Raw genomic sequence first — 25,138 nt, forward strand, 5'->3', positions numbered from 1 at the left:
TCGTCTCTAAAGAAAAGGTCAAAATTAAAAGTTTGTTTCAAATAATTATCATTTTTAGTTTTCAATTTTCTTTTGAAAAAATTTTGTATAGAACTCTAATTCCTCGTATTATTTGATAGTAGACCCTCTTTCCTTTTTTTTTTGAAACGGCATAAGAAAACCTCTAAAGATTTCACCGTACCCTCTCATCTCTTATCTCCCTATTTTTTATCATAAAAATTAACCTTAACCAATATTTTTATATTATTTCAACCTAAAAACTTTTTTAATGGGTGGAAAGAAAAAAAGAGTGTTAAAAAAGTTTTTGAGAAGAAATGGTATAAAAGATTTATTGAGTTAATTTTTATAGTAAAAAATTCAATAAAAGAGTAAGATAAAAGATGAAGGAGTACAAATCAATAAAAGAGGGAGATATGATACGAGGGGTACAGTAAAATCTTTAGAAATTTTTTTATGTCGTTTGAAAGAAAAACAAAAAGATGATCTATTATAGAATAATATGAAAAATTAAAGTTCAATACAAAATTTTTTTTTTTGTTTTTATATATTCACGATCTCCGTATTAAGATATATATATACTTAAAAAATTATATTCAAAATAAATCATAAATAAGGTACACGTATTTACATGAGTCCTAAGACACATGACAACCGTGTCCGTTAAAATTTCAAGGAGGTTTATCAAAATGTTGATTGGAAACTGTGGGACAAACTCTTTTTAGGCATCTTTAATAGGGGTGAGTAATTCCTTGAGCCAGCTGTATGTCATGATGGGAAGTGCCACCGACTTAAAGAAATTAATATAAAAATGTCATTGATTTGATACATCCTTTGGAAACTTGTGTTGATGCCAACATTAGACTTCTTTCCAGCTCAGAATTTCATTTAGAAATTATTGCATAAAACTTGATAAACTTAGGAAATAATATAGATGTGGAAAGCTTAACATTGTTGGGTTGGGTCTAAAAAAAGGATTTTTTATATGAGGAGATTAGAATTATTTTTAGCTATTGAAAGTAAAAGTCAACACATGAAAGTGTATTACAACGTTTGGAAAATTTTATTTTGAATTTTGTTGGTAAATACTGACTAATTCTCAATTGTGACCTTTTTATATAAAAAATAAATGATTTTTTTAATTATTTTTTTTTAAAAACATAAGAAATTTTTGCTAGACATATAAAAAACTCTCAAGTCATTTGAATATGAAGAGGGAAAGGTTTCTATGCTGCCCCTCCTCCTACCATTCAGCCGTCCAATTTTGATTAAGAGAGCTATTCACTGTTTGATTTTAGATCCGACGTCTAAAAGTATTTTATTTTTAATTTTTTTAATAAAAATTGTATGAATATGAAATTTGGTACGTGTTATCTTCTCATTGGGGTGCACCTATAAATAATATTAAAAATAATTTTTCAATAAAAATATAATGATCAAAATACCCTTTGAACCTTTCAAGGGTATTTTGATCATTTTATTTTATTGAAAATATTTTTTTTATATTTTTCACTAGTGAGAGTTTCATAGAGGAATGGACGTGCAAAATTTCATGTCAAAATAGTTCGTAGAAAATAAAATAAAATAAAACAGTATAAAGAAGTGACATTGTGATTGGGGCAATCTTAGCCTTCCATTCATAATGGATGGTTGGATAAGAGGGAGGATAGAACTTCTATGCTACTGGGGAAGCATAGAAAGCTTGACAGCATAGAAAGCTTGCCCATATGAAAATGCTATCTCAAAAAAATCTATTTTTTGTGAAATATCCTTTTTATAGAAAAAAAAAATCTTTAAAAATAGGTTTTTGTAGCATCTCATGTACTATGGAGGATACATTTATGTAGATCATCAAGTCTGGTTTACTTTTTATTTTTCTTTATATATTGTTGTTGAAGAATAAATAGGAGTGTGGTTTTTATGATCCGTTAATTTTTAAGTATGAAAAAATTTTATATAAGGTTGAGCCCTAAACAATCAAATTAAGGCGTATCTAAAAAATTCACTAGAAGAGGTTGTTTCGATGTCGAAAAACCTTCAAATCAATCATCTCAACCTCGAAACATGAAAAAAAATTGGATTTCAAGTCTGGGAAACAATGCATCTTGTAATGCATTATTTTGGCTGTCAATTTTTAATATTTGTAAGTGTTTATAGATATGCTTGATCATCTAGGCCGTCAATTTTTAATATTAAGTGTTTACAAATCTGCTCTATCTACATTACTTTTGAAGCTTTAAATTTTATAATGAGATAATAAAATAATTTTTAAGATCATCACAAATATTTTTATTGCTAAAAAATCATCTTGTAGGTGCACCTTACTTTGATTATTTAGAGCCTCAACTCTATACAAGAACAAACCATATCCTATAAATATTCATTTAGATAAAGTTTAATAAGATTATTCTTAATCTCCTCACATTCTATTCTCAGTCTCTATCTCTAAGAAAATGTACTAAATTACTTGTTTATCTCTAATTCCTAAAATTTTCATTTATATTCACTTTTTAGTCTTTGTTTTTAAGTAAATTCACTAAATCTATGTTTATCTCTTATTCCAATTAATTCCTAGAGTAAATGTATTTTTATCTCTAATTTCAATGAGCTTATAGATTATTATAAAAGCAGAAAAGTTGAGAGGAAATAGAGCTCTGATTTATATTTTTTTCTTAATTGCAAATCCATTCTTTTAAATCGGAACTAACAATTTATTCAATATTGAATATATTTATAATTTAAAGTCTTCTCATTATGATATTATAAATAAAATATATCGAAAGATTTATTGATCTTGCATTAGCATGCTGTCAATTTACTCCTTCATGTAAAACCCAGTCTAAGAGTATTTTTAAGATCCCAACCTCTTTAATCTAAAGACTGCCTGACCTCAAATAACTAATAACAATATTATGGACCCGGTTTCTATACGGCCAAGCCCTGCATATGTAGAAATGAGGGCCTCTTAATAAAATCTATTTTTGAGATGGATTTTAACATTTAATTTTTAAAGACATGTAATCTCTAACATGGAGATCTTGAATATGAAAAAATAAATAAATTTTAAAAACTAGAAATAATAATTCTAATAAGAAAACATTTGGACCGTTATTTTCTATTGTTTTTAGATGGATCACCTACTTGCATCCATCTTTAAGATGGATGCTTTACACTTTTTGGACCACATATGTAGAAATATGGTCCAACCCGCATGAAACAATTTTCCTTATCAATATCATTTATCAACATTATTAAGAAAAAATTGCATAAACCCCCTTTAAAAAATAAATAATATAAAATATTTTAAAAAAATTAATTAGGTAATTAGTAAAATATTTAGCACATGTGATGCCTCATGGCCACACACGCACCAACATCTTTCATATGGACATGAAGGCCGAATATATTGATACACCTTGAAGTCTGTACCACTTAACGGATGTAACCTTTATGAGCATATCCTTGTCATGAGAGTTTCATGATAGTTCTATTATACATCTCATGACCAAAAATCATACAAAGCATTGTAATAGGGTTTTTCACGCTAATGCAGCTTTTCCTCTCATGACTAAGACAACAAAAAATATCTTTTTAGAAGTTTCGGACTTAAATATTCCTAAGTCCCATCGAATTTACATTCTTTATCAACACTCGATCCCTTTATCAAATGGTCTGCAATCATATCAGCTGCTGGTAAACAACTCAACTATTGCATTCTTTTGAATAATATCATAAATATAATAATAGTAAATTTCAATGAGCTTGCCCTTAGAGCTGCAAGCTCCATTCTCAATCAATGAGATATCAACCTAATTATCACAAAAAAAAATTCAACTTGTCCGTCAGCTATATCCAACTTCAAATCCCTTATGAAGTGTCTTATCTAGACGATATAAATAGCAGCACTACTATAAGAAATATATTGAGCTTCCATAGTATATTGAGCTATCCAACCCCGTTGCTTACTTGACCAAGAAATGCGTCCACCTGCAAAGAGGTATACATGACCTGAGGTTGATTTTCTATCATCAGGGCCTTTTGCAAAGTCTGCATTAGTGTACCTTGTAACCTTTAATTTATCAGTTTGAAAATATAATTTGTAGTTTTTAGTTTTTAGCTTTTTAAATATACCTAAGTATCATTTTTATGGCTTGTCAATGATATCCCATGATTACTTTGAAATCTACTTACAATACCAAATGCAAAACTCAAATCAAGTCTTGTGCATAAAATGACATATACTATGCACCCTACATGTATGAGTATATCGAATTCTTTTCATTTCAACTATGTTATTATCACTTGTTGAATACATGCTCCTTGACAATTTTAAGCCTTTACAAACAAGTGCATCTACATGCTTATAATGTTTCATCTTAAGAGAATGCTCTCTAAATTATTTTCTTGAGATAAACATAAGAGCTTTGAACTTCTGTCTCTTGTTATTTTCATGCCCAGTACAAATGAGGCTTCTCCCCTTCTCCCCTGTCTTTTATCTCAAAGTGGGAACTATGCCAAGATTTGGTATAGTTAATCATGCCAATGTCATTACTAGCAAGCAAAATGTCATTACATATAAAGATAAGATAAAAAAATTATTCATGCTATTCCAAATACATACACAATAATCTAATCTATTGCCTATATAACCAATTTCTATAATTGAATTATGAAAGGTGAAGTACATTTATCTCGGAAATGGTTTCATATCATATAAAGATTTCTTATGTTTGTATACTTTGTTTTTTTGACTTTTAATTACATATCATTTAGGTTGTATTCCTGTAATTCTCCATTTAAATTTAATTCTTCATTTAAAAAGGTTGTTTTGACATCCATTAAAATAATTCTAAATAATAATATCTAACTATTGCTAAAATGATCCTAATAGATATAAATTTGGCTATTGCAACGTAGGTCTCCACATAATCAATACATTCTTTTGGGCAAACCCGTAGCTACCAATCGTGCTTTACATTTTTCTATGGATCTATTTACATTAAGCTTATTCTTTAGTTGAGTCATGTGAGTTAGTAACCTCACTGTAGCTCTAAGGTTCATCTATGGTATCCTCACTTATTGCAGAATAGTTATATTCATTCTTATATACTAGATTCAAAGTAACCATTCTCAACAATTGTAGAGGGAGACAGAGTAATAGGTTCTTCAAGACCCTTATTGGTATCAATTTCATATAAGTCAATAGGCTCATTTAATGTACATTTATCATCCATAATTTTTTTTAAAATGAGCATCACAACTCTTTTATTAAGAATCTAGTATCATGTTTATAAAATCTGAACCCTTTAAAATTTTATGAATAACCTATAAAGGAGCATTCAATAGTTCTATTTTGTAATTTCATTTTGTGGTAGTATAAGTATATGTGTCCAAAAATCCAAGACTTTTAATATACTAAGGTTTGATTTTCCAGCAATCCATAATTCATAAAGGGCTAAATCTATAGCTTTGGTTGGAACACGGTTAATAATGTACAATGCAGTGTTGTCTTAGACCTAACCATGTTAAATCGAATTCTATTTCTTCTTTCAGCTAAACTAGTTTATTGTAATGTACACAACATAGTAGTTTGGTGCATTATACTATGCTCCTTATAAAATTGAGCAAATAAGTCAAAGTAATATTCACCTCCCCGGTCTGTATTAAGAATTTTAATATGTCTACCTAGCTGATCTTCTACCTCAGCTTTATGTTCTTTAAATGTTTCCAACACATCTGATTTTCTACTATTAGATAAATATATTAATAACAAGAATAATCATCTATAAATATTATGAAATATGCTATATCTCTGTGTTTTCATATCTAATGGCCCAAATATATCAGAGCATACAATATAAAGAAGTTCATTAGACTTTTTTTTTCTTTAGGAAAATGCTTCTTCGTTAATTTACCAAATATACATTGCTTGTATGTTTTGAAAACGATTTATGAGTTAGGAATTGAGCCTCTTTTAACCATTATGTTCATTGTATCGTTATTATACTTAATCTTCAATACTATAAATATGAATCATGCAGATAAATATAAGCATAATAGCAAGCATCCATATAACTAGAATAAGAGAAATTTTCATTAATATATAGCTGTTACAAATTGTTAATTTTAATACCATACACCAATAGTCGATAGCGTTTACCAATGATGGCACAACTGACCCTAAAACTTATTTCATATCCTTTATCGTCTAACCTAGTAATATAAATCAAATTCTGACTAATATTGGAAACATACAAAGTATCAATAAGTAAGATACTCATTCCTCCAGGTAGACACAACTTGTAGACACGAAGTACATCATAACAGGTGTCATTCCCCATAAAAAAAATTTAGTTACTGGTTGTGATCTTCCTTAACTCTGTGAATTTGTCGTTAGTCCTCAACATATGTGAAGTGGAAACTGAGTCGATCCACCAATTCTTGAAGTCCTGGTCAACATTGGTAATACAGATAAAGTCATTTATCTTATTTTGATTATTATTCCAAGTATTATAAATATTATGGTTCCTAATTTTCTTTTTCAACTTAGGATAATTAACCTTGATATGCCGAATTTTCATACAGTAAATATATGTCATATCATCAAGCTTCTTTTGATTTTTGGAATTTTTTTCCTCTCCCTTATACCTATTATTATTATTGTTTCCATTTTTTTTAGGTTTCTTACGGTTTTGGAAAGATGAATTTTGAACAAAGTTGAGCTCATTTGTCTTTTTTCTCATTTTCCTCTCAGTTTCAATACTAAGGTGTATGGGATGATTTAGCATGGTGATGCCCTATGTAGAGTAGTTCAAAGCAATCACAACATGCTCCTAAGATGGAGGGAGACTGTAAAGGATAATGGCACCTGCATGTGGTTAGGGACTAGATTTCCAACCGCGACAAGGTCATTTGCAAGCGCCGTCATTTTTGTTGACATGCGTAATCACTAATTATGTTTCCTTCATCTTACACATAGTTATACTTTTCAAGTAGGAATTGGACATGGGTCTCAGAAATGGTAGCATACTTCTCAGATAGGGCACCCATCATATTTTGAGCTGTGGTGTAGACTTCAAATACCATAATCAAGTCATCTTTCATGAAACTAGACATTGTGGTCCTAACTATTTTATTGATTTCCAGCCATTTGTCTAATCACCTTCTAGCTTGATCCTTGGCATAATCTACTCTATCTTGGAAGTTGATGTAACCTATTTGTTGTGCGACATTGAAAAATTAGTTCCATTCAGTTTATCTAGTGTTGATAGCTTTGTCATCACCGACCTAGATGTCATTTTATTTGTGTAGGTTAAGCTAGCTAGAGTTGTAGATCTAGAATGCAATGCAAATAAAAGCAATAAGAATAAATCAAAATCTTAAATTAGATTTCAGCTTGGTGGATTGACGGTTTTATTAGAGTTAATGATTTACCAACTTCCTTAGACCCCCTTTTATGAGATACTTGAAAAATTGATGGAGGCCTTTCGTCAAACAATTGAAGTGCGCAAAGAAATCTCTTTCACCCACTAGTTTGCTGAAGCCATGAAACAGAGAAGGACAAAATTGAGAAAGGAGGGGCGGACCATCAACAAGATTTCAGCCACAAAATATTTTCATATTATAGAGTAGATATTGTTGCATTTTCCCTTGAAAATGCTCAATATGATTTCAAAATAATAACCCTCTAGCTTCGTAGCATTATGGAAAGTGTAATATAGTGAAACTTGTATTTTGTCTTATTTGTAAAGAGAAATTATTATTATTTATCTCATATTGAATTGAAGATATGGTTGATAGAAGGTTGCTTGAATATAAATTTATTATCTTAACTTGTATTTTTAAAAACTAAAGGAAGAAAAAACCTAGACCGATAAAGAACACACTCGCACATGTGTATGCACATGTACATGTGCGAGAGCGCAAAGGCTTTGAAGGCGCATTTTACACTATATATTTTCGTAATGGCACATGAGGTGTCCCTAGCAAAAGCACGTGTGCCGGTTCTAGAATCTTCTATTGATTTGATTCCTACCAAATGTGTGCATGGTTTCGCCGGAATGGTGCACTCATGTGTATCGTGCACCATCGCAGCAATTACACTCGAAGAGATGCACCACACCGACGATGACCAAGAGATGCTATTATTCACTTTTATCCTCATGCGCACGAGGTGAATAATATCTCTCTAAATGGGGGACTACTCTCCTCCAATTTTTACGTATGAAATTTTATACCCAAGTTTTATGTATGAAATTTTATGTACTCTCTCTCTCTCTTCTCTCTCCATGAAAGACAACTCTAGTGCGTGCTCTAGGTTTTGTACTACTTCCGCATTTAGCTTCTTCAATCATTTGTATCCTCAGGATAAATTGGTTTAGTAATATCTTAAATTGACTTTTCAGTAGGAAACAATGTTTTGTCTTAAAAAAACTATATATCGTGCTTGGGATAAGAAAAGTTGAAACATCGTTAGTTTCCTGCCCATTTCACCTCTCATTTCCAAACCTTTCATACGGAAGTCGGTCCTGCACTCCAAGAGTCGGATGGACCTCTTAGGAGTTATTTTGAGTCAGTGGTCAGGAGAGCCGAATGGACCTCTTAGAAGTTATTTTGAGTCGTGATCAGCTTCACTTGAAGTGCCAAACAGATCTCAGCAAAATAAATTTCCAACCAAAGTCCATCCAACATTCCAAGGGCCTTGAAATTTTTTTGAATAGAGGTCACTTCGAAACTTGGGAGTGTCGAACTGACCTTGGTAATAAAATTTTGAATCAAGGTCCGTTCAGCATTTGGAGCAACAGACCAACTTTGACAATATTATTCCAAACCCATGGTACCAACAATAAAATTTCGAATCAATATTGGTTGGACACTTGGAGTATCAGACCGACTTTGACAAACAAATTGTACCTAATGTCGGTTCAGCACTGCATTTGGGAACTCACTTATCACACAACATGGCTTTAAACTAATTTTTCACGTGTACTGTTTACATACAAAATAGCTTTAAACTAATTTTTCACCTTTACAGTTTTGACGCGTATTATTATCCAAAACGGGCCAAAGATGTCAATGCAAACAGAAATGAAAACATTAACACGGTATTGGATGTAATAAATGCAGCAGTGGACACGCCTGAAAACTCCAATGTAGCCGTGTGTATGTGATTTTCACTAATAATAATAATTCACCTCTTCAGTCGTGAAATTTATAAAAAACCACGCAAAATTTGAAATTTAGAATCCGTGTTGAGGAACTCAAAATCTTTTTTTTTTTTTTTCCCCTTTGAAAATCATTCAAAATCGATCCAAAATTGAAAGTAAATGAAAATCATTCAAATTGTAAATGTTTCTTTGAAAATCATTCAAAATGGATACAAAAATGACAGTAGAAGTTGGAAAGGGAAACCCAATAGGAAAAGCCCGCCGTACATTTAAAGAGGAAAAGTAGGGGCGGCAATGGGTCGGGTCCGTCTGGACATGGACCTGGACCCGAACCCAGACCCGATCCATTGGGTCCAGAAGTTGGACCCATGCCGTAACCATCGGGCCCCGAGTCTATCCCGCCAGGTCTCAAGGTCTACCCCATTGGGTACCGAGTCCATTGCCACCCTCACTATGAGCTTTTTTTTTTGTAGCCTACAATGGTGAACAACATAAAACTAATTTTTGAAGGGTAGGCGGGTGGGCGATCAGTGAGAAAGAGATTCGAGATCTAGAGAGACCTATGTCTTCAAAAAAAGCTAGAGATGAATAAACTAAAAATCGGGTCCAGGAAGCCACCAGGTCGGGTATATCAACACCCATACCCGGACACAGGACTTCATGGGTATCTTTTATTAGACCCAGACCCTACCCACGGGGCTGGAACTTGGAGCCATACTCGTACCCGTGTCGGGTATACCGGTGGGTATTGGTCGGGTCCGGGTCCATTGCCACCGCTAAGGAAAAGGTTGCTTCCACATAATGCCACAGATAAAATTCAACGACCAAAAATATGAGATAACTGAAGTATGAGAAGAACAAAAAGAATTTCGTCCTTTGGGATAATAAAGGAGAAAAGACGGAATAAATGTGTATTTTTCGTCCTTGAGGTTTCGGATACCTCCCTTTTTTCATCTCCAAATGGCCCGTTACAAGGTTGCAACCTCGTATGAACTTTTTCCATTTCTACAAGAGAAGGATACATAGAATCCATCACCCTCAAACAACAAAAATAACGCAAATCAAAATTTGACTAAACCACCTTTTTACAACTAAAAAGCCAAGAACATAGTTGAATTTGACAAAAGTATTCACTTCCATAATTTACAGTAACTCAGGGTCCCCTCCCTAATCAAATGGAGACTCCTATTCAAAATCAAATTATATTAAAAACCCATGCCCTAATGGCATCTATCACAAACTACATCCTATCCTGACTAAAACCATGGGAACAAAATTTCTACCACCATATAAAGACTGTAGGAACTCTAGTAAAAAAAGAGGAGCGAGTTATATATGGAAGTCTTCATTAGTTTCCCCCGCACCTTATCAAGATCTGTTTCATGTTGATCACCATTCACAGAGAGAGAATATGAGAGGAGAAGACGGATGATTCCCTTCAAAACTCTAGTAGAAAGAGAAAGGGATGATGTATGGAATTTTGCATAAATTCCCCAGCACATGGTCAATACCCGTTACTTGGGTGATCATCAGAATCATGTCCGGGAATTCTGAACTGAGTCCACCACCCTGTCCTCCTCACCCCCTTCAAGACTGCTTCCATTTTGCACCAGTGCTGTGCTTTCCACTGAGCGTGACGGACCGCCAAAACCCAACAACAAAGGTGGACCCTCCACCTTCTTCTCACCATCCTTCCTTTTGGAGGCCCAACCCCTTAGAGGTGGCTCAAACATCTTACTAGCAACATCAGGTGGTGGATTGGTCTCACTATCACCAGGCATAACCGCAAGCCCCTTCTCTCTAAGCAAAGATGGCTCCCCATAATAAGCTTGCCATAAAGAGTCCACTAATTGTCTCTCTTCCCTTGCAGCCCCTAACTCTTCAGGTTCCATTGATCTTATACCATCAATGCGTTCGCTTAATATTTGCTTCAATTTCTTGTCATCTACCCCATCCAGACTGGTGGAATTCAGCCCCTCACCGCCTCCATGGGTGAGCTCGAGGATGCCTCGCAAGGCTCCTTCTCTCACCTCGGGGTCTTCACTTGAGGCTAGGTGCATTATAATTCGGGGGAACCCCAGCTCGGTCACGACACTATGGTCTGCCTTGTTCTCTCGCAGTAGATAGTGAATCAAGTAAAGAGCCTTTCTGTAGAATGAATGCATCAACGTTGGCAATTTTTCATAAAATCACACAAAAACATCAATGGATCTTTAGAATACGATACTTATTTCTCCATGATGATATGACTTCTCATAATATCCATATGACATTAACAGTCTTATTCACTTGTAAATTTTTTTCAACAAATAATTATGTAGAACTTCATTCTGTAGAGCTTGAGCAGTTCCTTTGTTTTCCTAAAATTTCGACAAAATTTTTGTTTTGCAATTCATTGAGAATCTCAAAAACCAACCCTCCAAAAAAATGAAATTATAACACCACTCATAGGGCGGCACCCCAAATCGGTAAAACTAGATGCTCAATGAAGCATAAGCACAAAATGCCATGAAAGATCCATTCACTAATAAAAAAAAATAGTGTCCGATTCTTAGAAGAATCCATGCAATGCTACTATGAATTCCTTATATATTGACCAAGCTCCCTACGAGAAACTATCACTACATTCTGCTGCAACCAAGAATAATATGTAGAGATTAAGGATATTATATAATATATTTATCCTCAAGGGTTGGAAAACATACCTTTGGAATCTGACACTTTCTGAACTCAAAGCATCCCTTAGTGCAGCATAACCATTGGCCAAACGAAATGCAGTAATGCCTGGTTTGTTGTGTCGAATCAAAGCTAGAAGCACCACATGAAAGATATTAGCGAAATTGAAAATAAATAAATTCCTCTCTTGAGGTTTTTTTTTCATAGCTACAAATGTGTCATTTACCTACAAATTGGCACCCATCATTTTACAAATGAATTCTCACAATAAAAAATAAATAAATAAAAAGTGAGGCTCTAACACAAACTCTAGCAACTGGAAGTATTCTTTTATAAGTATATAAAAGATGGAGCAAACACTTACATGATATGGCACCTAGTGCTTTGGTCCGAACTGTTATGTCCGGATCTGAAGTGAAAGCTGAGATTAAAGGTTCGAATCCATTTGCCTCCATCACAAGTTGTTGACTCCTTGGATTGTTTTGCACAATGGTTGTTACAACTTCAGCAGCCCTTGCTCGAATAGCAGCATGAGAGTTCTTCAAATAGCCAAGCAAGGGAACCAAACCACCAATTGAGTGAAGATCTGCATTGATAAGATGAACAATAGAATTAAGAGCAACCCAAGAAAAAACTCTTTAAATCAAATGAGATTCTAGATGAAGGTATTGTGGTTAATGCCATGGAGAGACGCAGGAGATTGAGCAACCACTCCTGACACTCAACCATCCTAGACATGAACATGGTTAACTATAAATCTCTATTGCTCTCTTTTGTATACAAGCACGTACATATGCATATGGAAACGTGCATGCACACATGTACACAGGTTTCAATAGAAATTAGTAATTAGTTTCAACCAAAGCAAGTATGGTCCATGGTCTAGAGATCCAAATGCCAAATGAACCAAATGTACAATAGGGCACGCAGAGAAGACCATAACAAAAAATATAAAAGAAAATTCTATTATGTAAAAAAAAAAAAGGTTACATACATTCCATGCCTAGATTATGCTTCCTCATAAAATGATGCCTAGGGACCAAAGAGGATAATTTCTTCAATATGGCAAGGAATGAATTATCTTTTCCAGAATGGTAACAAATGCATTGTCAAATTTCTACAGAAACAATCATTGTCACTAGAGAATGGAATGCAAATTTCTCCAGTGAGTACAGAGAAAACAATTCCTAGTCCTCTGCTATCAATGAATATGCAAAATTTGCACAATCAGAAGAAAAGAAATGGATAAGAAGGATTTACCATTGGCCATATCTATGGCTTCGACATGTTCTTGTAGCTCTTCCAACATTCCTACAAAATAAGTGCAACGCGGGTAAGAAAATGTTTAAACTTTTGGACATTTAAACGATGCCCATTGAATCTCTTGTTGAATGAAAAGAAGAAAACAGTTACAACGTGTTTCAACATATATTTAAACATATATACCTTCAAGATCCGCAGGAGTGACACCTTGAGCCTCCAAAACTTGCTCCGGAGTTTCCATTACAAGAGTGATCTCCTTCATTCTCTTAATAACATCTACAGTGTTGGTTTCCATGGCCTCCATAAACCATTTCCGATCTTCCTCACTACAAATATAAAGATTAAATTCAAACTAAAGGAAGTTTGTAGAAACTCCATAAACCATTTCCGATCTTCCTCACTACAAATATAAAGATTAAATTCAAACCAAGGAAGTTTGTAGAAACATACAAGTTGCTCCTCAAACAAACATATCTATGATAAAAAAGTTGATTCAAATAGACGTTTTGATTGTATGAATGTAAGATGATGCCATTAGAAGCATGCTATAATAGCACTATGACTCTCCTACTTTTACATTATTCTGAGAGGCTGCCACCACCAATTTCCTACTTTCCATGACATTCCATACTTGAACCTTGGCATGATGGAAGCTACAAGAGCAACCACCATAAGCATCACATTGGGTTCATCATATACTTTGATAAGATCAGAAGAAATAGAAAATAAAACCACCAAATAAGTATGAAAGCATTGATTTCTTCTATCACATAATGGACAAAAGTCTAAATCAGGTTAACGGAAAAGTAAGTCTCTCCCCCATACTTATAGTTGCTTATGGGGACTCCTTAAAAATTACTGGAAAAGCCAGACTTAAGGCGTCTTTTTCTTTTTGTCATTTTGGGTGCTCAATAGGACAGCCAAACTAGATTTTTTTATGGATATGGGGAGTAAGTTCATGACAATACACGAGAGTAGGGGCCCAGAAAAATGCAAAATTTTCAATTGTTATATTATGTTGAAAAAGCATTGCCATTTTTTGTAAAAATTAAACAAAAAAGGACACTAAGAATAGGCCACAGGTCCTAACTATTGAAAAATGTAATAACTCCAACTTGAAATAAACACACTGCTTTGGCTATAAGCATGATTAAATCCATCAGCAACTTACAAGATTTTTATTCATTAAAATTGTTTTAAATTACAGAAAGAACAACATAAAATTATTTTTTGCATCTGGCCACATTAAGGACCATAATATTTCAGTCTTTAGTTTCACTAAATTAATACGGGTCAGCCTTTATGCTCCTAATTTTTGCAGCTACGTACAAAATTATGGTTGAAAGTAGTAAAATTTCCTCATAGTTCTATGTATTTTTATGCTAAAAAATTGTAAGTATATTAGAAGCAGATTCCAATAAGCATTCAAATATCAGGAACATTGAAAGTGTAGGTGAATTTAAGACAGAAAATATACAAATTCCTTCTTGTCTCCAGGCACAGAGTAGAGCTTTCTCATGACAATATTTGCCCCCTTTGTATACTGTAATCAATGGGCAAAGTTGTCCTTGGAATACAAGAAAACAGGAGGTCTCAATTTGCTTCTGAGTTGTATGCAGACAAACCAAAAACTTACTGTAAGCACCAAAGTAGTGCTATTGTAGAGAGAGAAAGTTCAAATTTAGAGAGAGAAAGTGAGACGGGTAGACAGAGAATAGGAGAGAAAAAGAATCATTTGATAGGGAATTCAGATTTCTATATCTAGAGTGGATAGTGACTATTTAAAGCGGCTCTATAAGTGAAAAGTTGTAAATGTTCACTTTGCCATGTGACTATTGGGTTCGCAAAAGTCTAGAACAAGGAGTCATTTAATATGGAATTTGAACCTATATATAGAGTGAATGGTGACTCTTTGAAGTGGCACTACAAGTGAACAATGTGCGAGTGTGCGCACACTTCGCGTGCTCGACACAATTGCCCACATTCTCTCCTTTGTTGTATGAAGAGAAGACGTAAGAGTGCTCCCATATAAATACCACTATTACTCTACTCCAGTCTTCAATGTGGGACTAAAATCATCTATTTATTAAAAATGTTGGAAAACAACACATGAAGGTATACCATTTTGAAACACAACATAATATTTTTCAAATCCAAAAATACTAACAAGGAATATTCCAAAATTCTTCCTATCCAAAGGGAAAAATTAATCCTGATTTTTTTTCCCCTTGAAAAGGAAAAATTACCCGTCTGGAAAAAGGAGGAGCTACCAAGGGAACAGGTACACTGCCTATCTCTTGAAACCTATTCCTTTCTCTCTCCTCTCTATATCTCCTAATCTTCTCCCCCCTTGTTCAAATCCCTCCCCCCCCCCCAATTTTCATCCAAGATGAGAAAATTGAAAAAAAAAAAAAAAAAAAATCCTGATTTCTATACTATATTCCAAACTTTGTATGAGCCACTACCCTAAAATTCAACCACGATGTTTTTCACATTTACAAGGCCACCAAAACTAACAGATTATAAGTCATCAGAACAAAACAGGCCAGATTCAGACAAAATTCCAGCAATTACCAAACATTTAAAGCACAAAAAACAAATAAATTACAAAAGGTAAAATTCCTAGAATAGCAAACCATGATATCCTGAAACTAAAGCAGTGTAATACGATATACGTTATGGTCAATGGATTGCTCCCATATTTGACAAAAAGATTACATAAATTTTGACAAATTCTTCTGCACATCTTCAACAATGGAGTTGCAAATAGAGGAAAAGCACTTGTTACCTAAGACTTCGAGCAGGACGAGTACCATCTGATTGTGCAAGGCTCCATTTAAGTAACGCGTCCCATTTTGGTGCATCACCCTCCATTGCCGCCAAAGTTCAAAGAAAATCCTGTACTACAAAATTTCTATGAAGCAATCGCAGTACTAAACGCTCGAGAAAAACCCTAGAAAATCGCTCTCCTTCGAACTTCAACTAGAAACGCCCTATAAGCTCGAGAAAAGCCCTAAAAGGTTTGCGCAAACAAAAAGCTTAAGAATGTGGAGGTCAGGCTTCGGGAGGCAGGTTTCGAGAGGCGACGTGAACCTTCTAACGTTTCGATTGAAATGTTAAAAAGAACAACGAAACTATCCCCAATTTATATCCCAATGTCCGTTCTGCCCTCAACTTTCTGAATCGGCCAATTGACCCGAGTATGAATCCGCCCCCGTCGGTCGAGAGTCTTCAAAAACAAACCATATGTGGTCATGACGCTCATCACCGTCCATTTTCGAAGATCGTGAAAAATATAATCTGTACAAGTGGAGAGAAACTAGGGGTGGCAATAGGTCGGGTCGACGCCATGGCTGTTGGGTCCACCCCATCCAGGTCTAGGTCGGGATGTGGTTTCTAAGTTTTGAACCTAAAATTGTGTTGGGTCCAAAACACTGAACCAGAGTTGAATCTGGGTCCGAGTGGACCCTAAATGAATTTGACCCCAAAATATCTACGCACCTCCAAATTTTATCATAACATGTAACTTTGTCTTAAAAAATCTTAAGATTACCTTAAAATCTATTCATATCTAATTAGAAAATTTTAAACTCCAAATATGGTTAAAATCAAGTAGATCTATAAAGCATATTAAAATCTTGAAAATGGACGGTCTAGATAATGCGTTGCAAGATGCACTATTTCTGAGACTCAAAATCTTTTCCTTTTTTTCGTATTCATACATCTCGATGTTGAGATGATCAATTCTAGGGCTTTTCAACATTGAAACAACTTTTACCGATCATTTTTGAGGTGCATATGTAATTCAACATTTTAAGGTTGTAACCTGATATAAACTTTTTCGATGATAAAGGGTGACAAAATATACCTCTTTTGCAAGGTAGTCCAATCAAAATATATAGGGTGCAGATCGCATACGGATGCATCTGTAGCTATAGAGCTAAGGTGCACCTTCAAATTTTATTATGGTATATAATTTTGATGTAAAATGTTCTTTAGGATTATTTCAAAATTTATTTTTATATTTAATTATAAAATTTCAAATTTAAAAAATGGTTAAAATCAAGTAGATCTATAAACATATGAAAATTTTGAAAATAGATGGTGTAGATAATATGTTGTAAAATGCACTTCTTTTTAGACTTAAAATCTTTTTATTTTTCATGGTCATACATCTCGATGTCGAGATGATCAATCAAAGGGTTTTTCAACATTAAAACTGCCTTTTCTGATGGTTTTTTGATGTGCATCCATAGTTCTACATTATAAGATTGCATCCTTATATAATTTTTTTCCAAAGATATATTCACCATATGTAAATTCTTTACTCAAATCCAATTATATGTTTATATTTATTCTGTTTATAAATAGAGTTTAGATAAAAAGGACTTTCCCTTTTAAATATAATTAAAATAATAAAATAAATAGATAAAAACATTTTTATGTCTCTTTTTAAAACGCATTTCTTTTATAAAAAAGATAATCTTTCTAACTACATATTTATGAAAGGTTTGATTTTCTAACTAAAATATTGAATTTCTAATATTACTACATATCATCTAAGGCAATCATTCCTATAAAATTTAAAAATAAATATCTTTTATACCCTTCAAATCTCTACAACAAAAAATACTAAAATAACCTTAAATAAACTAAAAACCTAAATAATACTAAATCTAAAATAAAAAAAAATAAAAACCCTTTTTTTTTATTTGCATCATGAGTGATCATATATATAAGTGTACATATATGTTTGAAATAACTTTTTTTAAGAGTAATGATCATACGAGACCCTCCCACACCCATGTGTAGGATCCTAAAGGATCACCATTAAATTTGATACAGATTTCTAAAAAAGTCGAATCCCACATCCATGAGATAATTTTTTTAAAGATGTGTGTTAAATTTAATGATGATCCTTTGAAATCCTACACACATGAGTGTCTGCGGGTCTCATATGATCAGTACTCTTTTTTTAAATACTTCTCAAAGGAAATTTATTAAGTTCCGGACGTGGATCAAAGACCAAGTTCTGGACCCGATGGGTTGGGTTCACATCAGGTCGAGATGTAGGTCAACCCAAACAGACCCAACAATTGCCACCCGTTGTTAGAAACCCATCACAAGGCTCTACCATGTTACTGCGGGTCCACTCTCTCCACCACCGTCCAATTACATGTGACAAATACGTCCTATGATCAAGAGGACTACAGTATGATGCTTCCTTAGGATAATGACTGTTATACCCCTTATCTACATGGGAATTTTGCCCCGCTTGAGAGTGTGGATTATTCTTCCTGCTTTATTCATGCGGATCCTCACGCTGGAAAACTCAAAAACCTGAACAAAATATCTCCCTTTTGTAATGTCAATGACTCATTAATCAAAGGAAGTTTCATATGAACAATGGCCATGCTATTTGCTCGATGCATCCCCTATCCATTTCATTATAGAACCCATATCACACTGTATGCATTGAATTATTCTTCCTCTTGCAAACCCAAGATCCCATTCTCTTTCTCTCTCTACCATAAACACCAGAAGCCATTGAATTCTTCCTACCCATCTCATTTTCTAAAAAAATCAGTAAAGGGAACCCAAATTTGGAGGACCAATGCTGAATCTGGAGAAGCTTTGATATCCACAGAGACCCAATCATCAGGGGCCCAAGAAATTGTTTCCTCTGATGAAAATAGTGGGTCATTCATAATCTCTGTCCTTCTCTTAATTGCTTTTGTGGGTCTCTCAATACTCACTATTGGGGTGAGTCCCCCACAATTCTCTGGTTTTTTATATTATTGGTACTTAACTATTTTATGGGTTTTCAGTAATTTAGTAATTTTTTGGTGTTTTGTTTGCTAATGGTCTGTTTTAGACTTTTAGTTGATTTTAGTGATTTCTTTGATGTTTTTTGGTTGTTGGGCAGGTTGTGTACATTGCGGTAACAGATTTATTGCAGAAAAGAGAGAGAGAAAAGATTGAAAAGGAAGAGGCAGCCAAGAAGAAGAAGGATGGGAAGAAAGGGAAGGTCAGGGCTAAAACTGGTCCTAGAGGATTTGGCCAGAAGATTGTTGAGGAAGAAGATTAGGGTCCCCTTAAGAGCAGGTAGTTTCTCTCTCTTTCATCATATCCAATTGTTGTTGGATACATCTATTCATGCGAAAGTAGGTGTCTTGTGTACATTTTTGTAAATTCAGACATCTATTTCCTTCTTTGAAAAGTTTAAAGAGTTTAGGCAGGCTTCTAATTACTTAAAGATACTGGCTTTTTCTGATTTTCATTTTATTGAATTTCCTTGTATAACTCGTGGTAATGGTCGTCATACGTTGAGTACTCAAAATTTGTGCATTTCATGGTGCTTCTAGTTCTAGAATTATTTCTCTTGGATATGAATTTCAATGAATAGTTAGGCAAATATATCACGCGCCAAAGAAGAATTTGAAGCTGATGGAGATGGATAAAAAAACATGCTTCTCATGTAAGAGAAAAACAAAATTCGAAATAGGATTCAAAGAAGAAACATCGCCTTCTATGAGAAAGAAGAAAAAAATGATTCAAGTTAATAAATCCATACTCACCCAAAAAAAAACCAAAAAACGAATCTCTCGAGAAGAAACAGATTCGTAAAGGGTACTTGTATTTTTTCAGTGATAGCCTTACATTGACCAAGTGGCCATAAAATGGAATTCGACAACCAAAAAATAATGAGGCTCGGCTGTGCATAGAGAAGCATCAGTGCAAGAATAGGAACACCAATACCAAAATACTTTTTAGGAGATAACTGGGATGCTGATTGAACAATTATTCATGTGGGACTGTTCTATAATATAATCGGGTTTGTAGTAACTTAGAAATATTTGTAACTTGGAATTAGTTTTCCCCTCTCTGGAAATATTAGAAATTAATCTAATAAAAGAACTCAGACCTGAATCAAAGTATAGATCCAAGAATAATAATGCAATAATCAGTGAAAATGAATAATAATGCCTTTCAGAAGAATGAAACCTAACTACACACATAAAGGTGGTTCTAAAACTAGATGTATTACTTTTGACGAATTTAGATATGGAGGTTCCACATGCTATATTGTTTGATAGTTCATACTTAGTGATCAAAAGTCTTCAGCTGAAGTATAAGGTCATGTTTGGACAGGGTGCAGTTCCATAAAGGGAGTGAATCATTTAAATGAAAAAAAGGTATCTTTTTTTTGGCAGGGTCACAAACTTTTTGGCAGGATTTCTTTGAAAAACAATGTTACAAAATTATGTTGGCAGGATTTCTTTGAAAAACAATGTTACAAAATTATGTTGCCCATGAATATAGGGCTGACCAAGTGGGGGTGTTTTTCGCTCCAAATAGTAGAGGAAAAAAGATGGCCATGCTCCCAAAATTTGGCCCATCCAAGTGGGGCTTGATGCATGAGGTATAATTTTGATAGTTTCTTAATTTGTGTTGATAGTTGTCAACTTAATGTTATCTTATGCCATGTCTACAAGTTGACTGAACCAATGAAGAAATAGGTATGAAAAATCTGCCAAACTTGCTAACGGAGCTCATCTTTATATTGAACTAGCATTTTCTCAAGAAATAACTTCCTTGAAGTAACAATCTCATTCGGACCAACATAGTTTTATTCGCTCGACCGGTCCAGCAAAAATATAGGTCTCCTTTGATCCTTCAAGCACGGCATATTATAGATCAATGCCTCGTTGCTTCATTAGATTCACTGACTTCCATTAATCATTCATGCCTGCAAATGAATTTCGCATTGACATAGTTCTTTTGAATAATCGATTAATGTGAACCAACAAATTTGTATAACTATATCATAGATAGATGTTTTCCTACTTTTTTTCATGCTTGTGTGTGATTTTCAGACCTATATGGATTTCATCTAATGACAATCAGCAAGTTTATGACCAGCATGTTTATGGGACACACTGAGTTTTTAGTACGTTGTTTCCTTAAGTATGTTGTTTAGCACTTTGATATATTCAGAGTTCCATAAATCATTTCAAGACATGCTTATCCTTTAACTATTTTTAATATAAAAGTTGTGTTTGATGTTGCAAATCATAACTAGAATGTGAATAAGTTCATGTTGATAAATATCCTGTCAAAATGTAATTTGGAACCTATGGCTAGACCATCTAATTTGAAGATGAATTTTTGAACTTTAATGTAAAATTAGTAGTATCAACCATTCCTTGATCCAGAAGAACGATAGATGCATGTTCTATGCAGAAGGACCTAGGGAATTCCACTACAATTGATAACGACCAAGAGAATTCCTCTTCAATTGAAAGCCATGTCAGATCCAAACATATGCATGATCCATGAAAAATTTTGCATTTCTCTAGCGACTGATCTTGGAGATCTCACAATACTAGCTACGCATTTCACTCAACTTTCATTTCCTAAACAACCCAATATTATTGCTTTTATCATGCTTGTAAACAGTGATAAGAAAGATGGGTATAGTTGCATGTTATGTAACCATGAAGCATGCATGTCCGCAGGAAAACCATGGTGACATGATGAACTAAAGTACACTTGAGAACCATTTTTCTGGTTATACATGTCAAGATTCTACTGAAATTTTTGGAACTCCACTTATATATATCAAACAGAATGTAGCAGATTGTTACTAATGCGATCAAGCTAGCAACCAAACCCAAGGCAAGTTGGACAATTAGTTTCTTATTTCTTAAATTAGAACATTTGTCGTTCTTTTTTTTTGGGGGGTTCTGTTTTTATGGATGAGGCTAGTGAGACACTTTATGCCCTTGGTTTTAACGTGTGTGAAGAGAGGCAAATAGCATTGCATATGTCATCTAGATCTCAAGACTGCTTCTTGTATTCGATGATTTTTTTTGTTGTGATATTTTCTTTTTTTGGGGCCTTTGTCATAAGCTTCTTTTGGGTTGTTCTTTTGAAAGGTTTGAGGTACCTCTCTCTGTGCTAAGGAAAAGGATGGATGTTATTTTGGTGGCAATTGTATTTTTCTACTTGGCTAAGTGCATTTCCAACGAGTATGAAATGGAGCCATAGATTACTACCTTGGAAGTTTCTCTTAAATAAATAAATTTTGTTGTGATATTTCATGGGTGATTTTGATTTTAGAAGCATGATACATATCTGAATTGTAGAAATTTTTGTGATGACATAATTTATTGGGACTTTTCCCAGGGAGAGAACCTCTTGGAGAAAAAATAAAAAATAAAAAATAAAAAGTGAAAAAGAAATAAAATGAAAATGTGTGAAAATATCAAAAATAAAGAAAAATATTACTTTTCCTTCAGAGCAGGTAGTTGCGCGCGCTCTCTCTCTCTAGCACTAATGGATCAAGAGGAAATGTTGCTGCAAGAGAGAAATTTTAGGTTAGAGTTTCCATATGCTCTCCACCGTTTTCCAGGATTTGCCAATTCCAGGATATATCTATTCCAAGAGAGTCATCTCTCCTAGAGAGGCATCTTTGGTATCCAAAAAATATGTTATGGGTTTGGAACCTATAACTAGAGGGGTATATCGCATGTAGCTGCAGTAGCATGTCTTTTGATTTCACTTGTTTTTTCCTGTGCTTTATAAGTATCTTCGGCACAAAATAAAAAACGGCCCCATAAATGGTTGGGAGTTCATATTCTCATCATCAGTGTATAGTTGAGTACTATTGATTGTTTTATAGTTCTAAAAATGGAAAAAAGGTTTTCAACTAACAAAAAAAAGGGGGGTGGAGGGGGAGGAGGGCGAATTTGTTTTATAGTTCTAAAAATGGAAAAAAGGTTTTCAACTAACAAAAAAAAGGAGGGTGGAGGGGGAGGAGGGCGAATTTGATGCTTTGTTCCTACTTGTATCATGGGCCACATTGTGAGAACATCTCCAAAAGCAGGGCATGTTAGACATTTAACAAAAATTGTTGAGAAGATAAGGGATTTGTTTATAATGCGTTTTTTAATGTTTTTTTTTTATCATTTAGGCAAATTGTTTTTGGCTATAAATATTTATTTTTACATTTTTCATTTTGGTTAAGTATATAATGAAACTATTTATCTTTGGTACAAGGTGATCAAATTAATCTTGACCATTGGATGTGAAATTAAGTGGTTGCATTTATTTAATTGATCAAACTCAAAGTTCAAAAGAAATTTTTTCAAACTTTATGACACACTCAAGCTATCACATATCACATCATATGGTTGTAAATAATTGTGACATCCTTGTACCTAAGAAAATACTCATTGTATACAATCCCCTTTCTTTTTTGGATTATTATTAAAATGTCCCTAGGCACAAATCCATTTTCTTTGCTTTTCAATTTCATTTTAATATGCTTTGTTTAATTATGCTTTAAATGCACCTCTCGTATTTTTGACCTTTTTTTTTAACATTTTTTTAACCAGCCTAGACCTACCAGATGAAGCCGGGTGAACCAGCCAATTTACCGATTACTCTGACCGGGCCCTTGACTAGTTTTCGAGTCCAGTTCAATCTGTCGAACACTAGTAAAAACAGCATCTCACATATACTACGAATTTCTTCCATCAATTGTCGTAGCTCCAATGAGCGCTCTTACCTAGGCCCTGTTGGAACACCAACTAGACCTACGTATGTCTTTTTTTTTTTTGACAAGAGCACATGATTTTATTAATGAAAGAAGATTACAAAAAATTACAATGGTACAGATGAAGAAAAAACCAAGTAAACCGAATGCACCCCTTGCTTTGGCCAACATATCCACCTTTTCATTACCTTCCTAAATATATGAGATAAACAGTACTAACTGAGATCGACAAAGGTTCAAGACTTCCATCCATACACCCTTCAAATTCCATGGTGGTCTCCCAACTCTATTGCACCAATTAATCTCGTTTAAAGAATTCCCTTCCACCATCCAGCACAAATCAGGACCTCTATCTCAATAATTTCAGTCCTTGTAACAAAGCCAATACCTCAGCCTCATTAGCTATAGCCTCAACTGGACTTGAGTATTATCAACATAATCCTTCCATTGTAGTCTTTTATGAGGCCGTATTCCCGCCCAGGATATCCTCGAACGGATCTTTCTGGTGGAAAAGACCATGTGCTTCTCCAACTCACTCCACAATCCCATTTGCAAAATCTTAGCTTTTGCACTTCCCAGAGCTGCTAACACTCCTTCAAAACACCTAATCCTTTATCTCCCTACCTGCCATAAAACAGTAGTTTTTAAGGCATTTCCGTAGTACTTTCCCTTCTCCAGCAGCATTGGGGCGCTGAGGTGATTGTATATTTAGTGTGCATGGTTTGCTGGGGTTATCTGTGAATTTATCTACTACATTGTCCACTTCCAAAGATTTCTTCCAACTGATTTGAGAATTGGAAACACAAATTTGGGTGAATCCCTTGGCACTTGGGCAATCATTGGGAGTCCCTTTCAATTGGGTAAACAGGATAAGAACGTATGATCATAGGCAAACGATTTAAAAAAATCTGAATCTTGGCCTGAATGGACATCATGCCAGTTCCAATTAACCCAATCTGATTCAAGCAATTCCCAAGTTGGATCATCATACAAATCATCATCATCGTCATCATCCGGACTTTATCCCAACTATTTGAAATCGGTTATACGAATTCCTGTTCTAGCAATATAAAAGTTCAAAAACAAGAGGAATCGAGTGATTCCAGGGTTCCTCAAACTAGAGGGTGATACCAAGTCCAACAAACTTTTGTAGCAAGTCATATGCAAAGAAGTTTCAGCTACACACAACTAGCAAAACACTCAGGGAATACATATGAAAGATACTCCCATAAAGCATCTCAAATCATGCCTCCTAGTGAGCATTCAAAATCCAACAAGCATTGGATGATACGGGATCGGAGCTAGGGTAGACAGTCATTACATCTCCACTGTCCAACACCTGTTGGACAGTTCATTCTTACTAAGTGCCCAAAACAGGGGTAATATGTTTCGTCCCAAGTTGATCCCAGAATAAAAAGCAAAAACTACAGAATAAGATCTGAATAAAAGGATGACAAACATCATATTCACATAG

At 34.2% G+C, this 25,138-nt stretch overlaps 2 protein-coding genes and 1 long non-coding RNA gene across 6 annotated transcripts; 1 reads left to right on the forward strand and 2 right to left on the reverse strand.

The window, feature by feature from the left end:
- Positions 1-6,069: 6,069 nt before the first annotated feature.
- Positions 6,070-7,515, reverse strand: LOC148780742 (uncharacterized). Its single transcript, XR_016039751.1, has 2 exons — positions 7,432-7,515; positions 6,070-6,446 (listed from the first exon to the last, which is right to left on the reverse strand). It is a non-coding gene; the product is annotated as an uncharacterized LOC148780742 (long non-coding RNA).
- Positions 7,516-10,231: 2,716 nt separating this feature from the next.
- Positions 10,232-16,192, reverse strand: FES1C (Fes1C). 2 transcript variants are annotated; one of them, XM_006846227.4, is made up of 6 exons: positions 15,892-16,192; positions 13,287-13,429; positions 13,101-13,151; positions 12,205-12,426; positions 11,870-11,972; positions 10,232-11,312 (listed from the first exon to the last, which is right to left on the reverse strand). In XM_006846227.4, exons 1-6 carry the CDS (start codon positions 15,975-15,977, stop codon positions 10,700-10,702), a joined length of 1,218 nt encoding a protein of 405 aa, XP_006846290.1. In that variant the 5' UTR covers positions 15,978-16,192; the 3' UTR covers positions 10,232-10,699. The 2 variants fall into 2 exon arrangements, with proteins under 2 accessions (XP_006846290.1, XP_088701797.1); XM_088845671.1 differs by having other exon boundaries at positions 13,287-13,503.
- Positions 16,193-18,361: 2,169 nt separating this feature from the next.
- Positions 18,362-22,202, forward strand: LOC18436204 (uncharacterized). Of its 3 annotated transcripts, none has more exons than XM_006846226.4 (3): positions 18,362-18,866; positions 19,030-19,208; positions 21,623-22,202. In XM_006846226.4, the coding sequence occupies exons 1-2, from the start codon at positions 18,510-18,512 to the stop codon at positions 19,189-19,191; spliced, it is 519 nt and encodes a 172-aa protein (XP_006846289.1). In that variant the 5' UTR covers positions 18,362-18,509; the 3' UTR covers positions 19,192-19,208; positions 21,623-22,202. The 3 variants fall into 3 exon arrangements, with proteins under 3 accessions (XP_006846289.1, XP_020524148.1, XP_011624127.1); XM_020668489.2 differs by having other exon boundaries at positions 18,372-18,866; positions 20,256-22,202; XM_011625825.3 differs by having other exon boundaries at positions 18,372-18,866; positions 22,043-22,202.
- Positions 22,203-25,138: the final 2,936 nt, after the last annotated feature.

This window comes from Amborella trichopoda, chromosome 8 (genome assembly GCF_054954075.1).
Source record: "Amborella trichopoda isolate Santa Cruz 75 chromosome 8, AtrichopodaSantaCruz75HAP2 v2.0, whole genome shotgun sequence".
Lineage (NCBI taxonomy): Eukaryota > Viridiplantae > Streptophyta > Magnoliopsida > Amborellales > Amborellaceae > Amborella > Amborella trichopoda.